The 18,666-nt window shown below is 38.2% G+C and overlaps 2 protein-coding genes across 2 annotated transcripts; one reads left to right on the top strand and one right to left on the bottom strand.

Annotated features, from left to right (window-relative positions):
- Positions 1 to 230: 230 nt before the first annotated feature.
- LOC130958194 (high mobility group B protein 6-like) lies at positions 231 to 1,384 on the bottom strand. Its single transcript, XM_057885159.1, has 3 exons — positions 893 to 1,384; positions 708 to 800; positions 231 to 554 (listed from the first exon to the last, which is right to left on the bottom strand). Exons 1-3 carry the CDS (start codon positions 1,373 to 1,375, stop codon positions 432 to 434), a joined length of 699 nt encoding a protein of 232 aa, XP_057741142.1. The 5' UTR covers positions 1,376 to 1,384; the 3' UTR covers positions 231 to 431.
- Positions 1,385 to 3,790: 2,406 nt separating this feature from the next.
- Positions 3,791 to 4,297, top strand: LOC130956840 (uncharacterized). The gene has a single exon (XM_057883802.1). The coding sequence runs from the start codon at positions 3,791 to 3,793 to the stop codon at positions 4,295 to 4,297; it is 507 nt and encodes a 168-aa protein (XP_057739785.1).
- Positions 4,298 to 18,666: the final 14,369 nt, after the last annotated feature.

Genomic DNA, 18,666 nt, shown 5'->3' with positions numbered 1-18,666 from the left:
ACTATCAATATTTTTAACTATATATGTGAGCAGTACTGCAGCATGACATAGCAAAGTGCTGGTAAAAATATGTGAAAACTTTCCTTAGAAATATTTTCTATTTTATGAGTGCTATTGATGAGACAAAAAACACATATGACAGGACAATACATGTGAATGAGTGATCTTGAACAAATTTGTAGGTATTAAACTTACATTTCGGACATAAGTAAAATCAAAATTTCACCAAAAATATCAATAAGCTCAAAACACAAAATGTTAATTCTCTTTTGCCCTTTCTTGGCGACAATACAAGCTATGAGCTATTTTCTTTCTTAAATTCTGAAAGTACACCACAGATTGCATCACTGCAATGTAAACAAAAATAAACCATAACGAGCTATTATGTATGGGAAGGAAACAGTAAAATTTCCAAAACTCTGCCTAATTGATTATGATTTTTGCTGTGTGTTAGTATCAGTTTGTGAACAAGCCGAACCGGGACTCTGCACTTCACACTCCTCCAATTCAGATTCGCACTCAAACGACGTCGTTTCCTCATTTTTGCTCTTCTCCTACACAAGAAAAAAGGCACCATTCCCGACATTCGTCAATCGTCAGTTTCTTCTCATCAATTCGTTCATAGAAGAAAATGAAAACTAAAAACAAAACGTAATTCCTAAATATTCCTAAAATTGAAAGTAGAATAAAATAAAATAGCGATTTACCTCTGATTGAGATTGAGATTGCGACGATGGAGCAGCTTCATTAACGATCTTTCCATGTTCCTTCTCTCTCAATGTTCTCATCGGAGAAACTCTCTGTTCCGATCAAAATCCAAAACAGAAAAAAACGATTTCAGAATTGAATCGAATCTAAGAAATTCTGAGAGAAACTGATTATTTTTTTTTACCATGCATCGATATTTGAGCTCCTTCAAGCGGAACAAGCGATCAACCTCAATCTCGAACTTCTTCTGAACCTCTCCTCTGTCTTCGAGCTCCTTCATCATGGCGTCGAGCTTCGCGTCCTTCTCCTTCAGCGCTGTTTCCGTCTTCTCCTTATCGATCCTCATCCTCTCCACCTTCTTCTTGATCGCGCTCAGCTCCTCCGCCAGCGACGACACCTCGGGGAGTTGCACTTGCACCGGAGCCAACGCAGCCGCAGTATGAGGAGGAAGAGTAGCTTCCGCTGCGGCGGTGATCGCGATAGTACGGTTCTCCTTGTCGCGGACTGGTGTGATCTCGCAGAGTGGTTCAGATTCGGGCTTGGGCTTGGGCTTCGGCCGGAGATCGGCGGGTGAGTTGTTCTTCAGCTGGAGTGGTGTCCGGCCTGATCGCGGCCGAGGTTTCGGAGGTATGGAAATCGGAGTGTGAGTTTGCGTTTGCGTTTGCATTGTGGCGTGTTTGGATGATAGGTTTTTATTATGTTTTGCAGCCAAGAAATGGAAAGTAGAATGGAGAATAAAGAAGAAGAAGAAGATGGAAGGTGTTGATGGTGATGGAAAGTTGAGTGAAGAGTAGAGTGTATTTTACTTTGAATTTGAATGGAGGGAGGCGCTAACGGCTAGTGCTTTTGTTTGTTCTTATCGGTATTTTGACTATTTTCTATGCTTTATTAAAAAAAAAAAGAGTACTACATTGGATGCAAGGATCAATTTTTTTCCCCTTGCTTTCTTGAAAAGAAAAAAGAGGATTCATAATTTCTTATACTATTTTGATTAGGCTTGAACTAGATTTAATTTGTTGTTTGTTCAACTGGCTAAATTCCTATATTGGAAAATTCTACCGTGCTTATAAACGTTTTCAGCATAGTATGCTGATTTTGCATGGCAATATAGAAGATTGACACGTGAGGGAGAGAATGGTTGTGAGACGGAGCATAAGCAGCATCCCGTTTTACAAGAATAATTATGCGTGGTAGTTAGTTTTATAAGTAGTTGATAAGATAATTTAAAAATTAAAAATAAAAAATATTTAAAAATAAATATAAAAATTTTATAAGTTAATTAAATTTTAGAATATATAAAATTTATAAATTTAAATGAAATAAAATATTAAAAAAAGTTTAATTATTTTATTAGTTCTTATAGTTTTACGAAATTTTTAATTAGGTTCTTATACCAAATTTTTTTTCAATTAGGTCTCTTTTAGTAGTAATTGGCTTAATTTTATAAGACAAAAAAAATTAGTATAAGAACCCAAATAAAAGAAAAAAAGTGTAGGTCTCATTTAGCAAATTGAATGTGGTTTGATATCTAATGGTCTCGATTCGATATCTTTTATTATATTAATGTTTTATCGATATTTAATTAGGTCCCTATACTTTTTTTCCTTTTAATCGAATCCTTGGACCAATTTTTTTTAATTGGATCCCTACACTTTTTTTTTCTTTTTATTTGAGTCTCTGTATCAATTTGTTTTTTAGTTGGGTCCCTATAAAATTAAGCCAATTACTGCTAAGAAGAATCTAATTAAAAAAAATTGGTGCAGAAACTTAATTAAAAAGAAAAAAATATAAAAACATAATTCAAAATTTTACGAAACTATAAAGACTAATAGAATAATTAAATATTTTTTTATATTTTATTTAGTTTAAATTTATAAATTTTATACATTCTAAAATTTAAATAATTAATAAAATTTTTATATTTATTTTTAAATATTTTTTATTCTTAATTTTTAAATTATCTTATCAACTAATTATAAAATTAACTACCACGCATAATTTTTTACTCTTGCAGAACGGGATGCTTCTTTTGCTCTGCCTCACAACCATTTCCACCTCCACGTGTCGATCTTTCATATTGCCACGCAAAATCAGCATACTATGCTGAAAACGTTTGTAAGCACGGTAGCATTTTCCTTCCTATATTGAGAGTTTCAGACTTGTTCCAAAGCAAACCCTTGTTTGACCATTCTTGCAAGTTTTATAATGATGCTAGCAAGTTTGTCACCACATCTTGTTTAGCTGTGCCTCTCTGGTAGCATTGCTAATACTAATACTAAAAATTCAACAAAAAAGAAAGCATGCATTTGTATCCCCAAATAATATATTGAAACTGGTGGTGGAAAAATATTACTTATTATTACATGCAAAAAGTAATCAATTATCAAATTTTGTTACTTAGATATTATTATTGCCACTACTGTTATTTAATTTCAGTTAGTGGTATAGTTAGTAAGCTATACAGAGTTAGTTAGTGAGGTATACAGAGTTAGTTAGCGTAACCGTTAGTGTAGCTATAAATAGATAGTCATAAAACTTGTATTCTTTGAGACTCTTCATTAATGCAAGTTTCATTACCTAATTTCTTCTCTCCTTTTCTGATCATGTGTTCTTCTCCAATCTCACATGCAATTTAACATGGTGCGGTGAGCGTGGATGGAGGAACATGGAGATTGTAGATTAAAGAATAGGTAGCTTGTTCTCTGATTCACGATCATTTGGCGTGATTTGAGAAAATCTGAAGAGTCCAGTTTAACAGATAATGCAATTTCTCTGTTCTTCTCTGCCCTCCTCGATCAGATCTGAAACCCTCCTCTTCGATTGATCTCCTCTCATTCTTCATTTCTTCAATCAGATCTGGAATCGCCTTCCTCTATCAGATATGAAACTCTCCTCTTCGATTGATCTCCTCTCATTCTTCATTTCTTCGTCTATTTTCTTTTCTTCTTCTCTCTCAAACTCGCACAACAGTGTTTGATGAGAGCTTCGTTAATTCACCTCTCTTCACGGTGACGTAACAAAGTGTTCCGATCAACGAGATTGAGAGAGAAAGGTTACGAGCCAATTGGTGAAACTCACACTTATGGCTGAGAAATCAGGAAGCGGATCTGGATCTGGAGGTGTTGGTGCGATGGATGCTCAGCAGTTTGCAGCATTCTTCAGTCAAGTTGCGCAGATCCAGAGTCATCTCAACAAGACAAATCCGAATCAAGATCGTCTTTCAAGTCCTTACTACATTTTGCCGTCTGAAAATCTAGGTATACCTATCACCAATGTCACACTCACTGGTTCGAATTATAGTGCATGGAATAAAGCTATGATGAATGCACTTTATTCTAAAAACAAATTCGAATTTGTTGATGGTACGATTTTGAAGCCTGAGAGAACGGATCCGAATTTTAAGGCATGGCAACGATGCAACACGTATGTAGTTGCCTGGATTAATCTCTCCCTGAGCCCTGACATATATCAAAGTGTTTTATGGAATAATGTAGCTTATGATTTGTGGACCGATCTTAGACATCGATATTACCAAGGGGACATGTTTAGAGTAGCTGAGTTAAATGAGGAGATTTATGCGCTCAAATAGGGAGACATGTCCGTTACTGCCTATTTTGCTAGGCTTAAGAACCTTTGGGAAGAGGTTGATGATTTCAGATCGATCCTTGGATGTGACTGCGTTAAGTGTGAATGCGGTTTAAGCATAGTAAGGCAGCAAAGAGAAGAAGATAGAGTCACAAAGTTTCTTCAAGGTCTTGGAGAACAGTATTCAACTGTTAAGTCTCAAGTGATGCTTATGGATGAATTGCCTAGCGTTAACAAAATTCTGTCCATGATTACTCGGCAGGAGAGGCAACTCTTCAGTTTTGATAATGCTTTGGATACAAAGATTTTGGTGAGCTCCTCAGCCTCTCCTTCTCAGAATGAAGTGAAAGGGAAGAGCAAAGGAAACAAAGGCCAATTTACCAAAGGGCAAAATAGGCTGCAATGCACTCATTATGGAAAGAGTGGACACATAGTGGATAATTGCTACAAGAAGCATGGTTATCCACCAAACTTCAAGCCTCGATTTGATAAGAAAAATCCTGTTCTTAATTGCTTGACAGCAGCTGATGCTTCTGAGGATGATAATGACAATCTCAGCGTTCATCAACTAACAAGGAGTGAACCGACCATTAATGAATTCACTCCAGAGCAAAGAGAAGCGCTTCAAGCATTGCTTAGCAGACAAGATCAATCTCATTCTCATAGCATTAGCCAAATTTCAGTCAAAAATAATCCTTCACCTCATAAAGGTAGAGTGGTGCACATTTTGCATTTTGAACCTCATATCATGGCTCTAAACATTTCAACTCAGAAACACAAGCCTTGGGTTATAGACACTGGTGCTACAGACCATGTGTCATATTCCTTAGTAGATTTTCAAAATTATTTCAAGATAGATCCCATTGTTGTTAGATTACCCAATGGTGCTCTCACGACAAGCTGCATTATGGGAACCATTGTGTTTTCTAATGATCTTTACCTTACAAACGCATTATTCATCCCTACCTTCAATTTCAAACTTATTTCAGTTTCAAAGTTCACTGCATCACTGCATTGTAAAATGCATTTTACTGACAAAGATTGTGAGATCCAGGATCTGCACACTTTGAGGATGATTGGTGCAGCTAGTAATGTTGATGGTCTCTACATTCTGCACAAGAAAATCAGGACTCTCCCTCATATCACAGCAATTTCTTGCAACCATCACATTTCAGGCTCCTTGTGGCATGCTAGACTAGGGCATCCATCACATGATAGGCTAATTGCATTGCACAAGTATTTTAAATTCATTGATTGTACACAGAGTGACACACCTTGTCATTCATATCATCTAGGTAAACAAAAGATATCACCATTTTCTGTTAGTTCAAATGTAGTAGCTGCTGTGTTTGACATTCTTCATATTGACATTTGGGGACCTGTGTCCATTCCCTCTTTTACTGGAAAATGTTACTTTCTGACTATAGTAGATGACTGTTCTCGTTTCACTTGGATTTTAATCATGAAAACTAAGGCTGAATCTTCTCAGTTGGTTAAGGACTTTGTTGTTTTTGCTAAAACTCAATTTTCTGCAAGTGTCAAGACAATTCGCACAGATAATGGCCCTGAATTCTTAATGCCTACATTTTACAGCTCTACTGGTATCACCCACCAAAGAACTTGTGTGAAAACGCCACAACAAAATGGAATTGTTGAGCACAAGCATCAGCACATTCTTGCTGTGGTTCGTGCTCTCATGATTCATGCTCATTTACCAAAATCATTTTGGAATTATAGTGTTGGGCATGCAGTTTATCTAATAAACAGATTATGCACTCCTTTTTTGAAAAATCAATCTCCTTACCAAGTTCTCTACAAGTGTTTACCAAATATTTTAAATCTCAAAGTCTTTGGTTGCTTAGCCTATGCTAGTACTCTTAATAGACATAGAGGTAAACTTGATCCAAGAGCCAGGAAATGTCTGCATCTTGGATTCAGGGAGGGTACAAAAGGCTATTTGCTATTCGATTTGCAAACTCGAGAAATTTTTCTATCTCGAGATGTGCAGTTTTATGAATACTATTTTCCTTATTGTCACAAATCAGTTTCTAATAACAAAGTCACTTCTAAATTTCCAGCGAACTTATCTCATCACTTTGACTATAGCTTTTTGGATGGAAATGAAATTCAAATTCTAAATCAAAATAATTTCAACCCTCAGGATGATGTGAATCAGCTAAATTTAAAAACTCAACTTGATGAAGCACCTCATAATTTGAGTGATAGTGAGGATGTTGGTGGACGAAATTGTGATCATCATTATATGTTTCTTGGATTTTGAATGGAATATACTCTTAGGGCACTGTTTATTTTCACAACTCCGTTCAACTAACCAGCAAGTGTACTGGGTCGTCCAAGTAATAAACCTTACGTGAGTAAGGGTCGAATCCACAGAGATTGTTGGTATGAAGCAAGCTATGGTCACCTTGTAGATCTCAGTCAGGCGGATTAAACATGATACTTGATTAGATTCAAATAATAAAATAGAAATAATAAAAGGGATAGAATACTTATGCAGATTCATTGGTAGGAATTTCAGATAAGCGGAATGGAGATGCTGTAGAGCTCACGAACGCCTGCTCTCCTACTGCTTCTACTCAATCCTTCTTACTCCTTTCCATGGCAAGCTTTGTATAGGGGTTCACCATCAGCTGTGGCTACTTTCATCCTCTCGGGGAAATATCCTATGCGGCTGTCACTCGCACAGCTAACCAGTCTGGAGGCATCACCCATGGTTGATGGCTACATCCCATCCTCGCAGTGAAAGCTAATGCTCACGCACTCTGTCACAGTACGGCCAATCACCGGTTGGTTCCCGCTCCTACTGGAATAGAATCCCTTGATTCTTTTGCATCTGTCACTAACGCCCAGCAGGTTACAAGTTTGAAGCACGTCACAGTCATTCATTACCGGAATCCTACTCGGAATACCACAGACAAGGTGAGACTTTCCGGATTCCCAGGATCCTACTCGGAACACCACAGACAAGGTTGGACTTTCCGGATCCTCATAAATGCCGCCATCTCTCTAGCTTAGACCACGAAGATTCTGTTGGGGAATCTAAGAGATACACATTCAAGCTCGGTTGCATGTAGAACGGAAGTGGTTGTCAATCACGCGTGTTCATAAGTGAGAGTAATAATGAGGGTTATCTAACTCATCACATTCATCATGTTCTTGGGTACGAATGAATATCTTGGAATAAGAATAAGAGAGGAATTGAATAAAAGAAAATAGAACTTCATTAATACTTGAGGTACAGCAGAGCTCCACACCCTTAATCTATGGTGTGCAGAAACTCCACCGTCGAAAATACATAAGTGAAAGAGGGTCAGGCATGGCCGAATGGCCAGCCCCCTAAAACGTGATCAACAGTCTCTTAAGATGAAGAATAAAACAAAACTGAGACCAAAGATGTCTAATACAATAGTAAGAGGTCCTATATATACTAGACTAGCTACTAGGGTTTACATGAGTAAGTAATTGATGCATAAATCCACTTCCGGGGCCCACTTGGTGTATGCTTGGGCTGAGCTTGATCAATCCACGAGCTAAGGCTTCTCTTGGCGTTGAACTTTGAGTTATGACGTGTTTTGGGCGTTCAACTCCGGATCATGACGTTTTTCTGGCGTTTAACTCCAGACAGCAGCATGAACTTGGCGTTCAACGCCAAGTTACGTCGTCATTCTTCGAATAAAGCATGGACTATTATATATTGCTGGAAAGCCCTGGATGTCTACTTTCCAACGCCGTTGAGAGCGCGCCATTTGGAGTTCTGTAACTCCAGAAAATCCATTTCGAGTGCAGAGAGGTCAGAATCCAACAGCATCAGCAGTCCTTTTGTCAGCCTTCTTCAGAGTTTTGCTCAAATTCCTCAATTTCAGTCAGAATTTACCTGAAATCACAGAAAAACACACAAACTCATAGTAAAGTCCAGAAATGTGAATTTAACATAAAAACTAATGAAAACATCCCTAAAAGTGGCTTGAACTTACTAAAAACTATATAAAAACAATGCCAAAAAGCGTATAAATTATCCGCTCATCACAACACCAAACTTAAATTGTTGCTTGTCCCCAAGCAACTGAAAATCAAATAGGATAAAAAGAAGAGAATATACTATAAACTCAGAATATCAATGAATATTAATTTAATTAGATGAGCGGGACTTGTAGCTTTTTGCTTCTGAACAGTTTTGGCATCTCACTTTTTCCTTTGAAGTTTATGAATGATTGGCTTCTCTAGGAACTTAGAATTTCGGATAGTGTTATTGACTTTCCTAGTTAAGCATGTTGATTCTTGAACACAGCTACTTATGAGTCTTGGCTGTGGCCCTAAGCACTTTGTCTTCCAGTATTACCACCGGATACACAAATGCCACAGACACATAACTGGGTGAACCTTTTCAGATTGTGACTTAGCTTTGCTAAAGTCCCCAGTTAGTGGTGTCCAGAGCTCTTAAGCACACTCTTTGCTTTGGATCACGACTTTAACCACTCAGTCTCAAGCTTTTCACTTGGACCTTCATGACACAAGCACATGGTTAGGGACAGCTTGATTTAGCCGCTTAGGCCTTGGATTTTATTTCCTTGGGCCCTCCTATCCATTGATGCTCAAAGCCTTGGATCCTTTTTACCCTTGCCTTTTGGTTTTTAAGGGCTATTGGCTTTTTCTACTGCTCCTTCTTTTTCTATATACTCTTTTTAGCTCCATATATTTTTTTTCGAATGCTTCTTCTTTTTCACTGCTTTTTCTTGCTTCAAGAATCAATTTCATGATTTTTCAGATCCTCAATAACATTTTTCTTTGTTCATCATTCTTTCAAGAGCCAACAATTTTAACATTCATAAACAACAAGATCAAAAGACATATGCACTGTTCAAGCATTCATTCAGAAAACAAAAAGTATTGTCACCACATCAATATAATTAAATTAAATTCAAGGATAAATTCGAAATTCATGTACTTCTTGTTCTTTTGAATTAAAACATTTTTCTTTTAAGAGAGGTGAAGGATTAATGGAATTTATTCATAGCTTTAAGGCATGGTTACATACTAATGATCATGAAATAAAGACACAAAACATGGATAAACACAATAATTAAAAACCGAAAACAGAAAGAAATAAAGACAAGAAATGAATCCACCTTTAGTGGCGTCTTCTTCTTGAAGGACCAATGATGTTCTTCAACTCTTCTATGTCCCTTCCTTGCCTTTGTTGCTCCTCCCTCATTGCTCTTTGATCTTCTCTTATTTCTTGGAGAATGATGGAGTGCTCATGATGTTCCACCCTTAATTGTTCCACATTATGGCTCAAATCTTCTAAGGAGGTGTTGAGTTGCTCCCAATAGTTGTTGGGAGGAAAGTGCATTCCTTGAGGCATTTGTTGATGATGAACTTCCTCATGTTCTTCTTGATGGCCGTGAGGAACTTTTCTTGATTGCTCCATCTTTTTCTTGGTGATGGGCTTGTCTTCTTCAATTGAGACATCTCCTTCTATGATAACTCCAGCTGAGTAACATAGATGGCATATAAGGTGGGGGAAGGCTAGCCGTGCCATGTGTGAAGGCTTATCAGCTATTTTGTAGAGTTCATTGGAGATGACTTCATGAACTTCCACCTCCTCTCCAATCATGATGCTATGAACCATGATGGCCCGATCCACAGTAACTTCAGATCGGTTGCTTGTAGGGATGATGGACCTTTGAATGAACTCCAACCATCCTCTAGCTACAGGCTTGAGGTCCAGTCTTCTTAGTTGGACTGGCTTGCCTTTGGAGTCTACTCTCCATTGGGCGCCTTCCACACATATGTCCATAAGGACTTGGTCCAACCTTTGGTTAAAGTTGACCCTTCTTGTGTAGGGGCGTTCATCACCTTGCATCATGGGTAAGTGAAACGCCAACCTCACATTTTCCGGACTAAAATCCAAGTATTTCCCCCTAACCATTGTGAGATAATTCTTTGGGCTTGGGTTCATACTTTGGTCATGGTTCCTAGTGATCCATGCATTGGCATAGAACTCTTGAACCATTAGAATTCCGACTTGTTGCATGGGGTTGGCTAAGACTTCCCAACCTCTTCTTTGAATTTCATGTCGGATCTCCGGATACTCATTTTTCTTGAGCTTGAAAGGGACCTCAGGGATCACTTTCTTCTTTGCTACAACATCATAGAAGTGGTCTTGATGGCTTTTGGAGATGAATCTCTCCTTCTCCCATGACTCGGAGGTGGAAGCTTTTGCTTTCCCTTTCCCTTTTCTTGAGGAAACTCCGGCCTTAGGTGCCATTGGTAATGGAAAAACAAAAAAGCTTATGCTTTTACCACACCAAACTTAATATTTGCTCGTCCTCGAGCAAGAAAAGAAAAGAAAAGTAGTAGAAGAAGAAGAGAATATTGTGGAGAGGGAGTGAAGTGGTTTCGGCTATGTGGGAGAAGATGGGGTTTGTGTTGTGTGAAAATGAAGAAGAATGGAAGGTTATTTATAGGGAGGGGGTGGGTTAGTGTTCGGCCATTTTGGGTGGGAATGGGTGGGAAATTGAATTTGAATTTTATGAGGGTAGGTGGGGTGTATGGGGAAGAGGAGGTTGATGTGAATGGTGAATGGGGTAATTGGGAAGAGGAATTGAGGTGATTGGTGAAGGGTGTTGGGAAGTGTGACATGGAGAATGAGATTTAGGATTAGGAGAGTGTGATTAGGATTAAAAGGTAAGGTGGTAGGTGGAGATCCTGTGGGGTCCACAGATCCTGAGGTGAGGATCCTGTGGGGTCCACAGATCCTGAGGTGAAAACAAATACCATTCCTTCACCATATAGGCATGTAACATGCCTTCATGCATCATCCTGGCGTTCAAACGCCCATTGGTGCATGTTCTGGGCGTTCAACGCCCATGTAATGCATGTTTCTGGCGTTGAACGCCAGTTTCATGCTTGTTTCTGGCGTTCAGCGCCAGATTGTCCTCTTCGTGCACCATCCTGGCGTTTAACGCCAGGTTGTTGCTTGTATTGGGCGTTCAGCGCCAGAATGGTGCTCTGTTCTGGCGTTGAACGCCAGACAGATGCATCTTACTGGCGTTGAACGCCAGTCTGCGCTACCTCCAGGGGAAAATTTTTTTTCTTCTGTTTTTGACTCTGTTTTTAATTTTTTTTGAATTTTTCGTGACTCCTCATGATCATGTACCTAATAAAACACAAAAATAAACAAGAAACAAAATAAAATAAAATTAGATAAATAAAATTGGGTTGCCTCCCAACAAGCGCTTTTTTAATGTCAATAGCTTGACAGTGGCTCTTATGGAGCCACAAGGTGATCAGGTCAACTTAAGTGTGGTATTCCCAACACCAAACTTAGAGTTTGGATATGGGGTTTGAACACCAAACTTAGAGTTTGGTTGTGGCTTCACAACACCAAACTTTAGAGTTTGACTGTGTGGGCTCTTCTTGACTCTGAACTGAGAGAAGCTCTTCATGCTTACTCTCTTTTGTCACAGAGGGATGGCCATGTGCCTGAAACACAAGGTAGTCCCCATTCAATTGAAGGACTAACTCACCTCTGTTGACATCTATCACAGCTCCTGCTGTGGCTAGGAAAGGTCTTCCTAGGATGATGCATTCATCATCTTCCTTCCTAGTGTCTAGGATTATGAAATCAGTAGGGATGTAAAGGCCTTCAACCCTTACTAGCACGTCCTCTACTATTCCATAAGTTTGTCTTATGGACTTATCTGCCAATTGTAATGAGAACAAGGCAGGTTGTACCTCAATGATCCCCAGCTTCTCCATTACAGAGAGTGGCATAAGATTTATCCCTGACCCAAGATCACATAGAGCTTTTTCAAAGCTCATGGCGCCAATGGTGCAAGGTATTAAGAACTTGCCAGGATCTTGTTTCTTTTGAGGTAGAGTTCTCTGAATCCAAGTATCTAGTTCACTAATGAGCAAGGGAGGTTCACTTTCCCAAGTCTCATTACCAAACAGCTTGGCATTCAGTTTCATGATAGCTCCTAAGTATTGAGCAACTTGCTCTCCAGTCACATCTTCATTCTCTTCAGAGGATGAATATTCTTCAGAGCTCATGAATGGCAGAAGGAGATTTAATGGAATCTCTATGGTCTCTAGATGAGCCTCAGATTCCTCTAGATCCTTAATAGGAAACTCCTTCTTGCTTGAGGGACGTCCCAGGAGGTCTTCCTCACTAGGATTTTCGTCCTCCTCCTCCCTATTGTATTCGGCCACTTTGATTAAATAAATGGCCTTGCATTCTCCTTTTGGATTTTCTTCTGTATTGCTTGGGAGAGTACTGGGAGGAGTTTCAATAACTTTCTTACTCAGCTGGCCCACTTGTGCCTCCAGATTTCTGATGGAAGATCTGGTTTCATTCATGAAACTGAAAGTGGCCTTTGACAGATCAGAGACTATATTAGCTAAATTAGAAGTATTTTGTTCAGAATTCTCTGCCTGTTGCTGAGGAGATGATGGATATAGCTTACTATTATTCAGCCTGTTGCGTCCACCATTGTTAAAACCTTGTTGAGGTTTTTGTTGATCCTTCCATGAGAAATTTGGATGATTTCTCCATGATGAGTTATAGGTGTTTCCATAAGGTTCACCTAAGTAATTAACCTCTGCCATGGCAGGATTTTCAGGATCATAAGCTTCTTCAGAAGCTACCTCTCTAGGACTGTTGGATGCATGTTGCAATCCATTCAGATTTTGAGAGATCATGTTGACCTGTTGAGTCAACATTTTGTTCTGAGCCAATATGGCATTCAGAGCATCAATTTCAAGAACTCCTTTCTTCTGAGGTACCCCATTATTCACGGAATTCCTCTCAGAGGTGTGCATAAACTGGTTGTTTGCAACCATGTCAATGAATTCTTGAGCCTCTTCAGGCGTTTTCTTCAGGTGAATAGATCCGCCTGCAGAATGGTCCAATGACATTTTCGAAAATTCAGAGAGACCATAATAGAATATATCTAATATGGTCCATTCTGAAAACATGTCAGATGGACATCTTTTGGTCAGCTGCTTGTATCTTTCCCAAGCTTCATAGAGGGATTCACCATCTTTTTGTTTGAAGGTTTGAACATCCACTCTCAGCTTGCTCAGCTTTTGAGGAGGAAAGAACTTATCTAAGAATGCAGTGACAAGCTTATCCCATGAGTCCAGGCTATCCTTGGGTTGTGAATCCAACCATACTCTAGCTCTGTCTCTTACAGCAAAAGGGAAAAGCAAGAGTCTGTAGACTTCAGGATCAACTCCATTCGTCTTTACAGTGTCACAGATCTGCAAGAACTCAGTTAAAAACTGATAGGGATCTTCAGATGGAAGTCCATAAAACTTGCAGTTTTGTTGCATTAAAGCAACTAGTTGAGGCTTAAGCTCAAAGTTGTTGGCTCCAATGGCAGGAATGGAGATGCTTCTTCCATCAAACTTGGATGTTGGCTTAGTGAAGTCACCAAGCATTCTCCTTGCATTATTATTATTATTTTCTTCTGCCATGTCTTTCTCTTGTTCGAAAATTTCAAGAAGATCTCTTCTGGATTGTTGTAATTTAGCTTCTCTTAATTTTCTCTTCAGAGTCCTTTCAGGTTCTGGATCAATTTCAACAAGAGTGCCTTTATCCCTGTTCCTGCTCATATGAAAGAGAAGAGAACAAGAAAAGAAAAAGGGATCCTCTATGTCACAGTATAGAGATTCCTTTATGTTAGTAGAAAAAGAAAGGTGGTAGAAGAATGAAGAATGGATTCGGATTTATGGATGGAGATAGGTGAAGAGAAGTGTTAATAATTAATTAATTAAATAGAATAAGAGAGAGGAGAAAAGAATTTCGAAAATAATTTTAAAAAAGGGTTAGTGATTTTCGAAAATTAAAGTTAAATGTAATCAAAATTAAAATTAAAACAAAAAGAATTTTTGAAAAAGAGAGGGAGAATTTTCGAAAATTAGAGAGGGAAAAGTGGTTAGGTGGTTTTGAAAAAGATAAGAAACAAAAAAAACAAGTTAGTTAGTTGATTGAAAAAGATTTGAAATCAAAATTGAAAAAGATAAGAAGATAGGAAGATATTTTGAAATCAAATTTTGAAAAAGATAAAATTTTTGAAAAAGATAAGATAAAGATAAAATAAAAGTTTTAAGAAAAAGATATTTTGAAAAAGATTTAATTTTTAAGATGACTTAACTAACAAGAAACTACAAGATAAGATTCTAGAAATTAAAGATTGAACCTTTCTTAACAAGAAAGTAACAAACTTCAAATTTTTGAACCAATCACATTAATTATTAGTGAATTTTCAAAAATTACATGTAAAGATAAGAAAAAGATTTTGAAAATAATTTGAAAAAGATTTTTGAAATTTTCGAAAAATAGAAAAAAATGAAAAAGATATGATTTTTGAAAAAGATTTTGAAAAGATAAGATTTTTAAAATTGAAATTTTGACTTGACTTGTAAGAAACAACTAATTTTGAAAATTTTTGACCAAGTCAAACCAAAATTTCGAAATGTTGGAAAGAATTAAGGAAAAGATATTTTTTTATTTTTAAATTTTTAAGGAAAAACACAAAAATGACCCAAAACATGAAAATTTTGGATCAAGATACAAGATGCATGCAAGAATGTTATGAATGTCAAGATGAACACCAAGAACACTATGAAGATCATGATGAACATCAAGAACATAATTTTGAAAAATTTTTAATGCAAAGAAAACATGCAAGACACCAAACTTAGAAATCTTTAATGCATGGAAAATATGAATGCAAAAATGCACATGAGAAACAACAAACAACACAAAACAAAAATCATCAAGATCAAACAAGAAGACTTGTCAAGAACAACTTGAAGATCATGAAGAACACTATGAATGCATGGGATTTTCGAAAATTACAAGAAAAATTTTTAAAAACATGCAATTGACACCAAACTTAAAATTTGACTCAAGACTCAAACAAGAAACACAAAATATTTTTTATTTTTATGATTTTCTAATTTTTTTTGGATTTTTATTATTATTTTTCGAAAATAAAGTTTAAAAAACACGAAAAATAACAAGAAAAATTTTGAAAAAGATTTTTGAAAAGAAAATTACCTAATTTGAGCAACAAGATGAACCGTCAGTTGTCCATACTCGAACAATCCCCGGCAACGGCGCCAAAAACTTGGTGGACGAAATTGTGATCATCATTATATGTTTCTTGGATTTTGAATGGAATATACTCTTAGGGCACTGTTTATTTTCACAACTCCGTTCAACTAACCAGCAAGTGTACTGGGTCGTCCAAGTAATAAACCTTACGTGAGTAAGGGTCGAATCCACAGAGATTGTTGGTATGAAGCAAGCTATGGTCACCTTGTAGATCTCAGTCAGGCGGATTAAACATGATACTTGATTAGATTCAAATAATAAAATAGAAATAATAAAAGGGATAGAATACTTATGCAGATTCATTGGTAGGAATTTCAGATAAGCGGAATGGAGATGCTGTAGAGCTCACGAACGCCTGCTCTCCTACTGCTTCTACTCAATCCTTCTTACTCCTTTCCATGGCAAGCTTTGTATAGGGGTTCACCATCAGCTGTGGCTACTTTCATCCTCTCGGGGAAATATCCTATGCGGCTGTCACTCGCACAGCTAACCAGTCTGGAGGCATCACCCATGGTTGATGGCTACATCCCATCCTCGCAGTGAAAGCTAATGCTCACGCACTCTGTCACAGTACGGCCAATCACCGGTTGGTTCCCGCTCCTACTGGAATAGAATCCCTTGATTCTTTTGCATCTGTCACTAACGCCCAGCAGGTTACAAGTTTGAAGCACGTCACAGTCATTCATTACCGGAATCCTACTCGGAATACCACAGACAAGGTGAGACTTTCCGGATTCCCAGGATCCTACTCGGAACACCACAGACAAGGTTGGACTTTCCGGATCCTCATAAATGCCGCCATCTCTCTAGCTTAGACCACGAAGATTCTGTTGGGGAATCTAAGAGATACACATTCAAGCTCGGTTGCATGTAGAACGGAAGTGGTTGTCAATCACGCGCGTTCATAAGTGAGAGTAATAATGAGGGTTATCTAACTCATCACATTCATCATGTTCTTGGGTACGAATGAATATCTTGGAATAAGAATAAGAGAGGAATTGAATAAAAGAAAATAGAACTTCATTAATACTTGAGGTACAGCAGAGCTCCACACCCTTAATCTATGGTGTGCAGAAACTCCACCGTCGAAAATACATAAGTGAAAGAGGGTCAGGCATGGCCGAATGGCCAGCCCCCTAAAACGTGATCAATAGCCTCTTAAGATGAAGAATAAAACAAAACTGAGACCAAAGATGTCTAATACAATAGTAAGAGGTCCTATATATACTAGACTAGCTACTAGGGTTTACATGAGTAAGTAATTGATGCATAAATCCACTTCCGGGGCCCACTTGGTGTATGCTTGGGCTGAGCTTGATCAATCCACGAGCTAAGGCTTCTCTTGGCGTTGAACTTTGAGTTATGACGTGTTTTGGGCGTTCAACTCCGGATCATGACGTTTTTCTGGCGTTTAACTCCAGACAGCAGCATGAACTTGGCGTTCAACGCCAAGTTACGTCGTTATTCTTCGAATAAAGCATGGACTATTATATATTGCTGGAAAGCCCTGGATGTCTACTTTCCAACGCCGTTGAGAGCGCGCCATTTGGAGTTCTGTAGCTCCAGAAAATCCATTTCGAGTGCAGGGAGGTCAGAATCCAACAGCATCAGCAGTCCTTTTGTCAGCCTTCTTCAGAGTTTTGCTCAAATCCCTCAATTTCAGTCAGAATTTACCTGAAATCACAGAAAAACACACAAACTCATAGTAAAGTCCAGAAATGTGAATTTAACATAAAAACTAATGAAAATATCCCTAAAAGTGGCTTGAACTTACTAAAAACTATATAAAAACAATGCCAAAAAGCGTATAAATTATCCGCTCATCAGATGTCTTGCCTTATGCAGAAATTCATGATCATATAGACACAGGCTCTGCATCTGCATCACATGATCATGTAGACACAGGTTCTTCACATGTCCCTTGTCAACTCCTGCCTGAAACTGCTGGGATAAGGAGATCCACTAGGCATACTAGAGCTCTTGCATATTTGGCAGATTATGAATGTAAGACCATCCACATTGCTCCATCCGATTTCCAGCTCATTGCTTAAAGGTATCCAATTTCAAATGTTTTGTCCTATTCTAGACATTCTCCTATGCATCTTGCATTCTCTCTTGCTATTCAAAATTTGGAACCTAAAAGCTATGAAGATGCTATAACTCAAGTCTGTTGGCAAGAGGCTATTCAAGCTGAGCTACTTGCTTTGGAGGAAAACAAGACATGGAAGCTAACCTCCTTGCCGTTTGGTAAGAAGGCAATTGGTTGTAAATGGGTGTTTCGCACAAAATATCACCCTGATGGAACGATTGAAAGGCACAAGGCTAGGCTTGTTGCCAAGGATTTCACCCAAGTAGCTGGTATTGACTACAGAGACACCTTTAGTCCTGTAGTAAAGCTGGAGACATTGAGAATTGTGTTGGCCATTGCAGCAGTCAAGGGCTGGCATCTCAAACAAATTGATGTGAACACGGCCTTCCTGCATGGAGAACTCGAAGAAGAAGTATATATGCAGGTTCCCCCAGGCTCAGAAGCTTCATCAGGGCAGGTTTGCAAACTTGAGAAGTCCTTGTATGGACTGAAACAAGCAAGCAGGCAGTGAAACTGCAAACTAAAATCTGTCTTGCTTGAGATGAATTATACTCAATGCAAATCAGATTATAGTTTATTTACCAAACAGACTTCTTTGGGATTTACATCAATTCTTGTATATGTGGATGACCTGGTACTAGCGGGTGATGATTTAAATGAAATTGAATCAGTCAAGAGAATCCTTCATGACAGATTCAAAATTAAAAACATAGGGAATTTGAAATATTTCCTTGGGTTGGAAGTAACAAGATCAGAAAATGGGATTGCTTTGTATCAAAGAAAGTATGTCCTTGATCTGCTCAAAGAAACTGGATTTGAAGGTTGTAAACCGGCCACCACTCCCATTGACTATGGAGCAAAACTCAACAAAGGTGTTAGATAATTGCTTCATGATTCTACTCAGTATAGAAGAATCATTGGCAAACTTCTGTACTTGTCTAATACCAGACCTAACATTAGCTATGCAATTGGCAAGCTTAGTCAGTTTCTGGATTGTGCTACTAATGCACATTTAAAAGCAGCTCATCGAGTACTGCGCTATGTGAAGGGATCCCCAGCTACAAGTCTCTTCTTCTCGGCAAAGTCGGACTTACATCTCTCCGGTTTCTCGAATTCTGATTGAGCCGGGTGCCCTGAT

This window comes from Arachis stenosperma, chromosome 10 (genome assembly GCF_014773155.1).
Source record: "Arachis stenosperma cultivar V10309 chromosome 10, arast.V10309.gnm1.PFL2, whole genome shotgun sequence".
Lineage (NCBI taxonomy): Eukaryota > Viridiplantae > Streptophyta > Magnoliopsida > Fabales > Fabaceae > Arachis > Arachis stenosperma.
The sequence above is the reverse complement of the archived record's forward strand: the minus strand, read 5'-3'. Positions and strand labels throughout refer to the sequence as shown.

What these genes read in the sequence shown, in the direction of transcription:
- LOC130958194 (XM_057885159.1), bottom strand. Translation starts at nt 1,375, where the DNA reads ATGCAAACGCAAACGCAAACTCACACTCCGATTTCCATACCTCCGAAA. An exon ending in AGCTCAAATATCGATGCATG is followed by an intron (nt 801 to 892) that starts GTAAAAAAAAAT and finishes TGATCGGAACAG; the next exon opens with AGAGTTTCTCCGATGAGAAC. An exon ending in AATCTCAATCTCAATCAGAG is followed by an intron (nt 555 to 707) that starts GTAAATCGCTAT and finishes TTTCTTGTGTAG; the next exon opens with GAGAAGAGCAAAAATGAGGA.
- LOC130956840 (XM_057883802.1), top strand. Translation starts at nt 3,791, where the DNA reads ATGGCTGAGAAATCAGGAAGCGGATCTGGATCTGGAGGTGTTGGTGCG.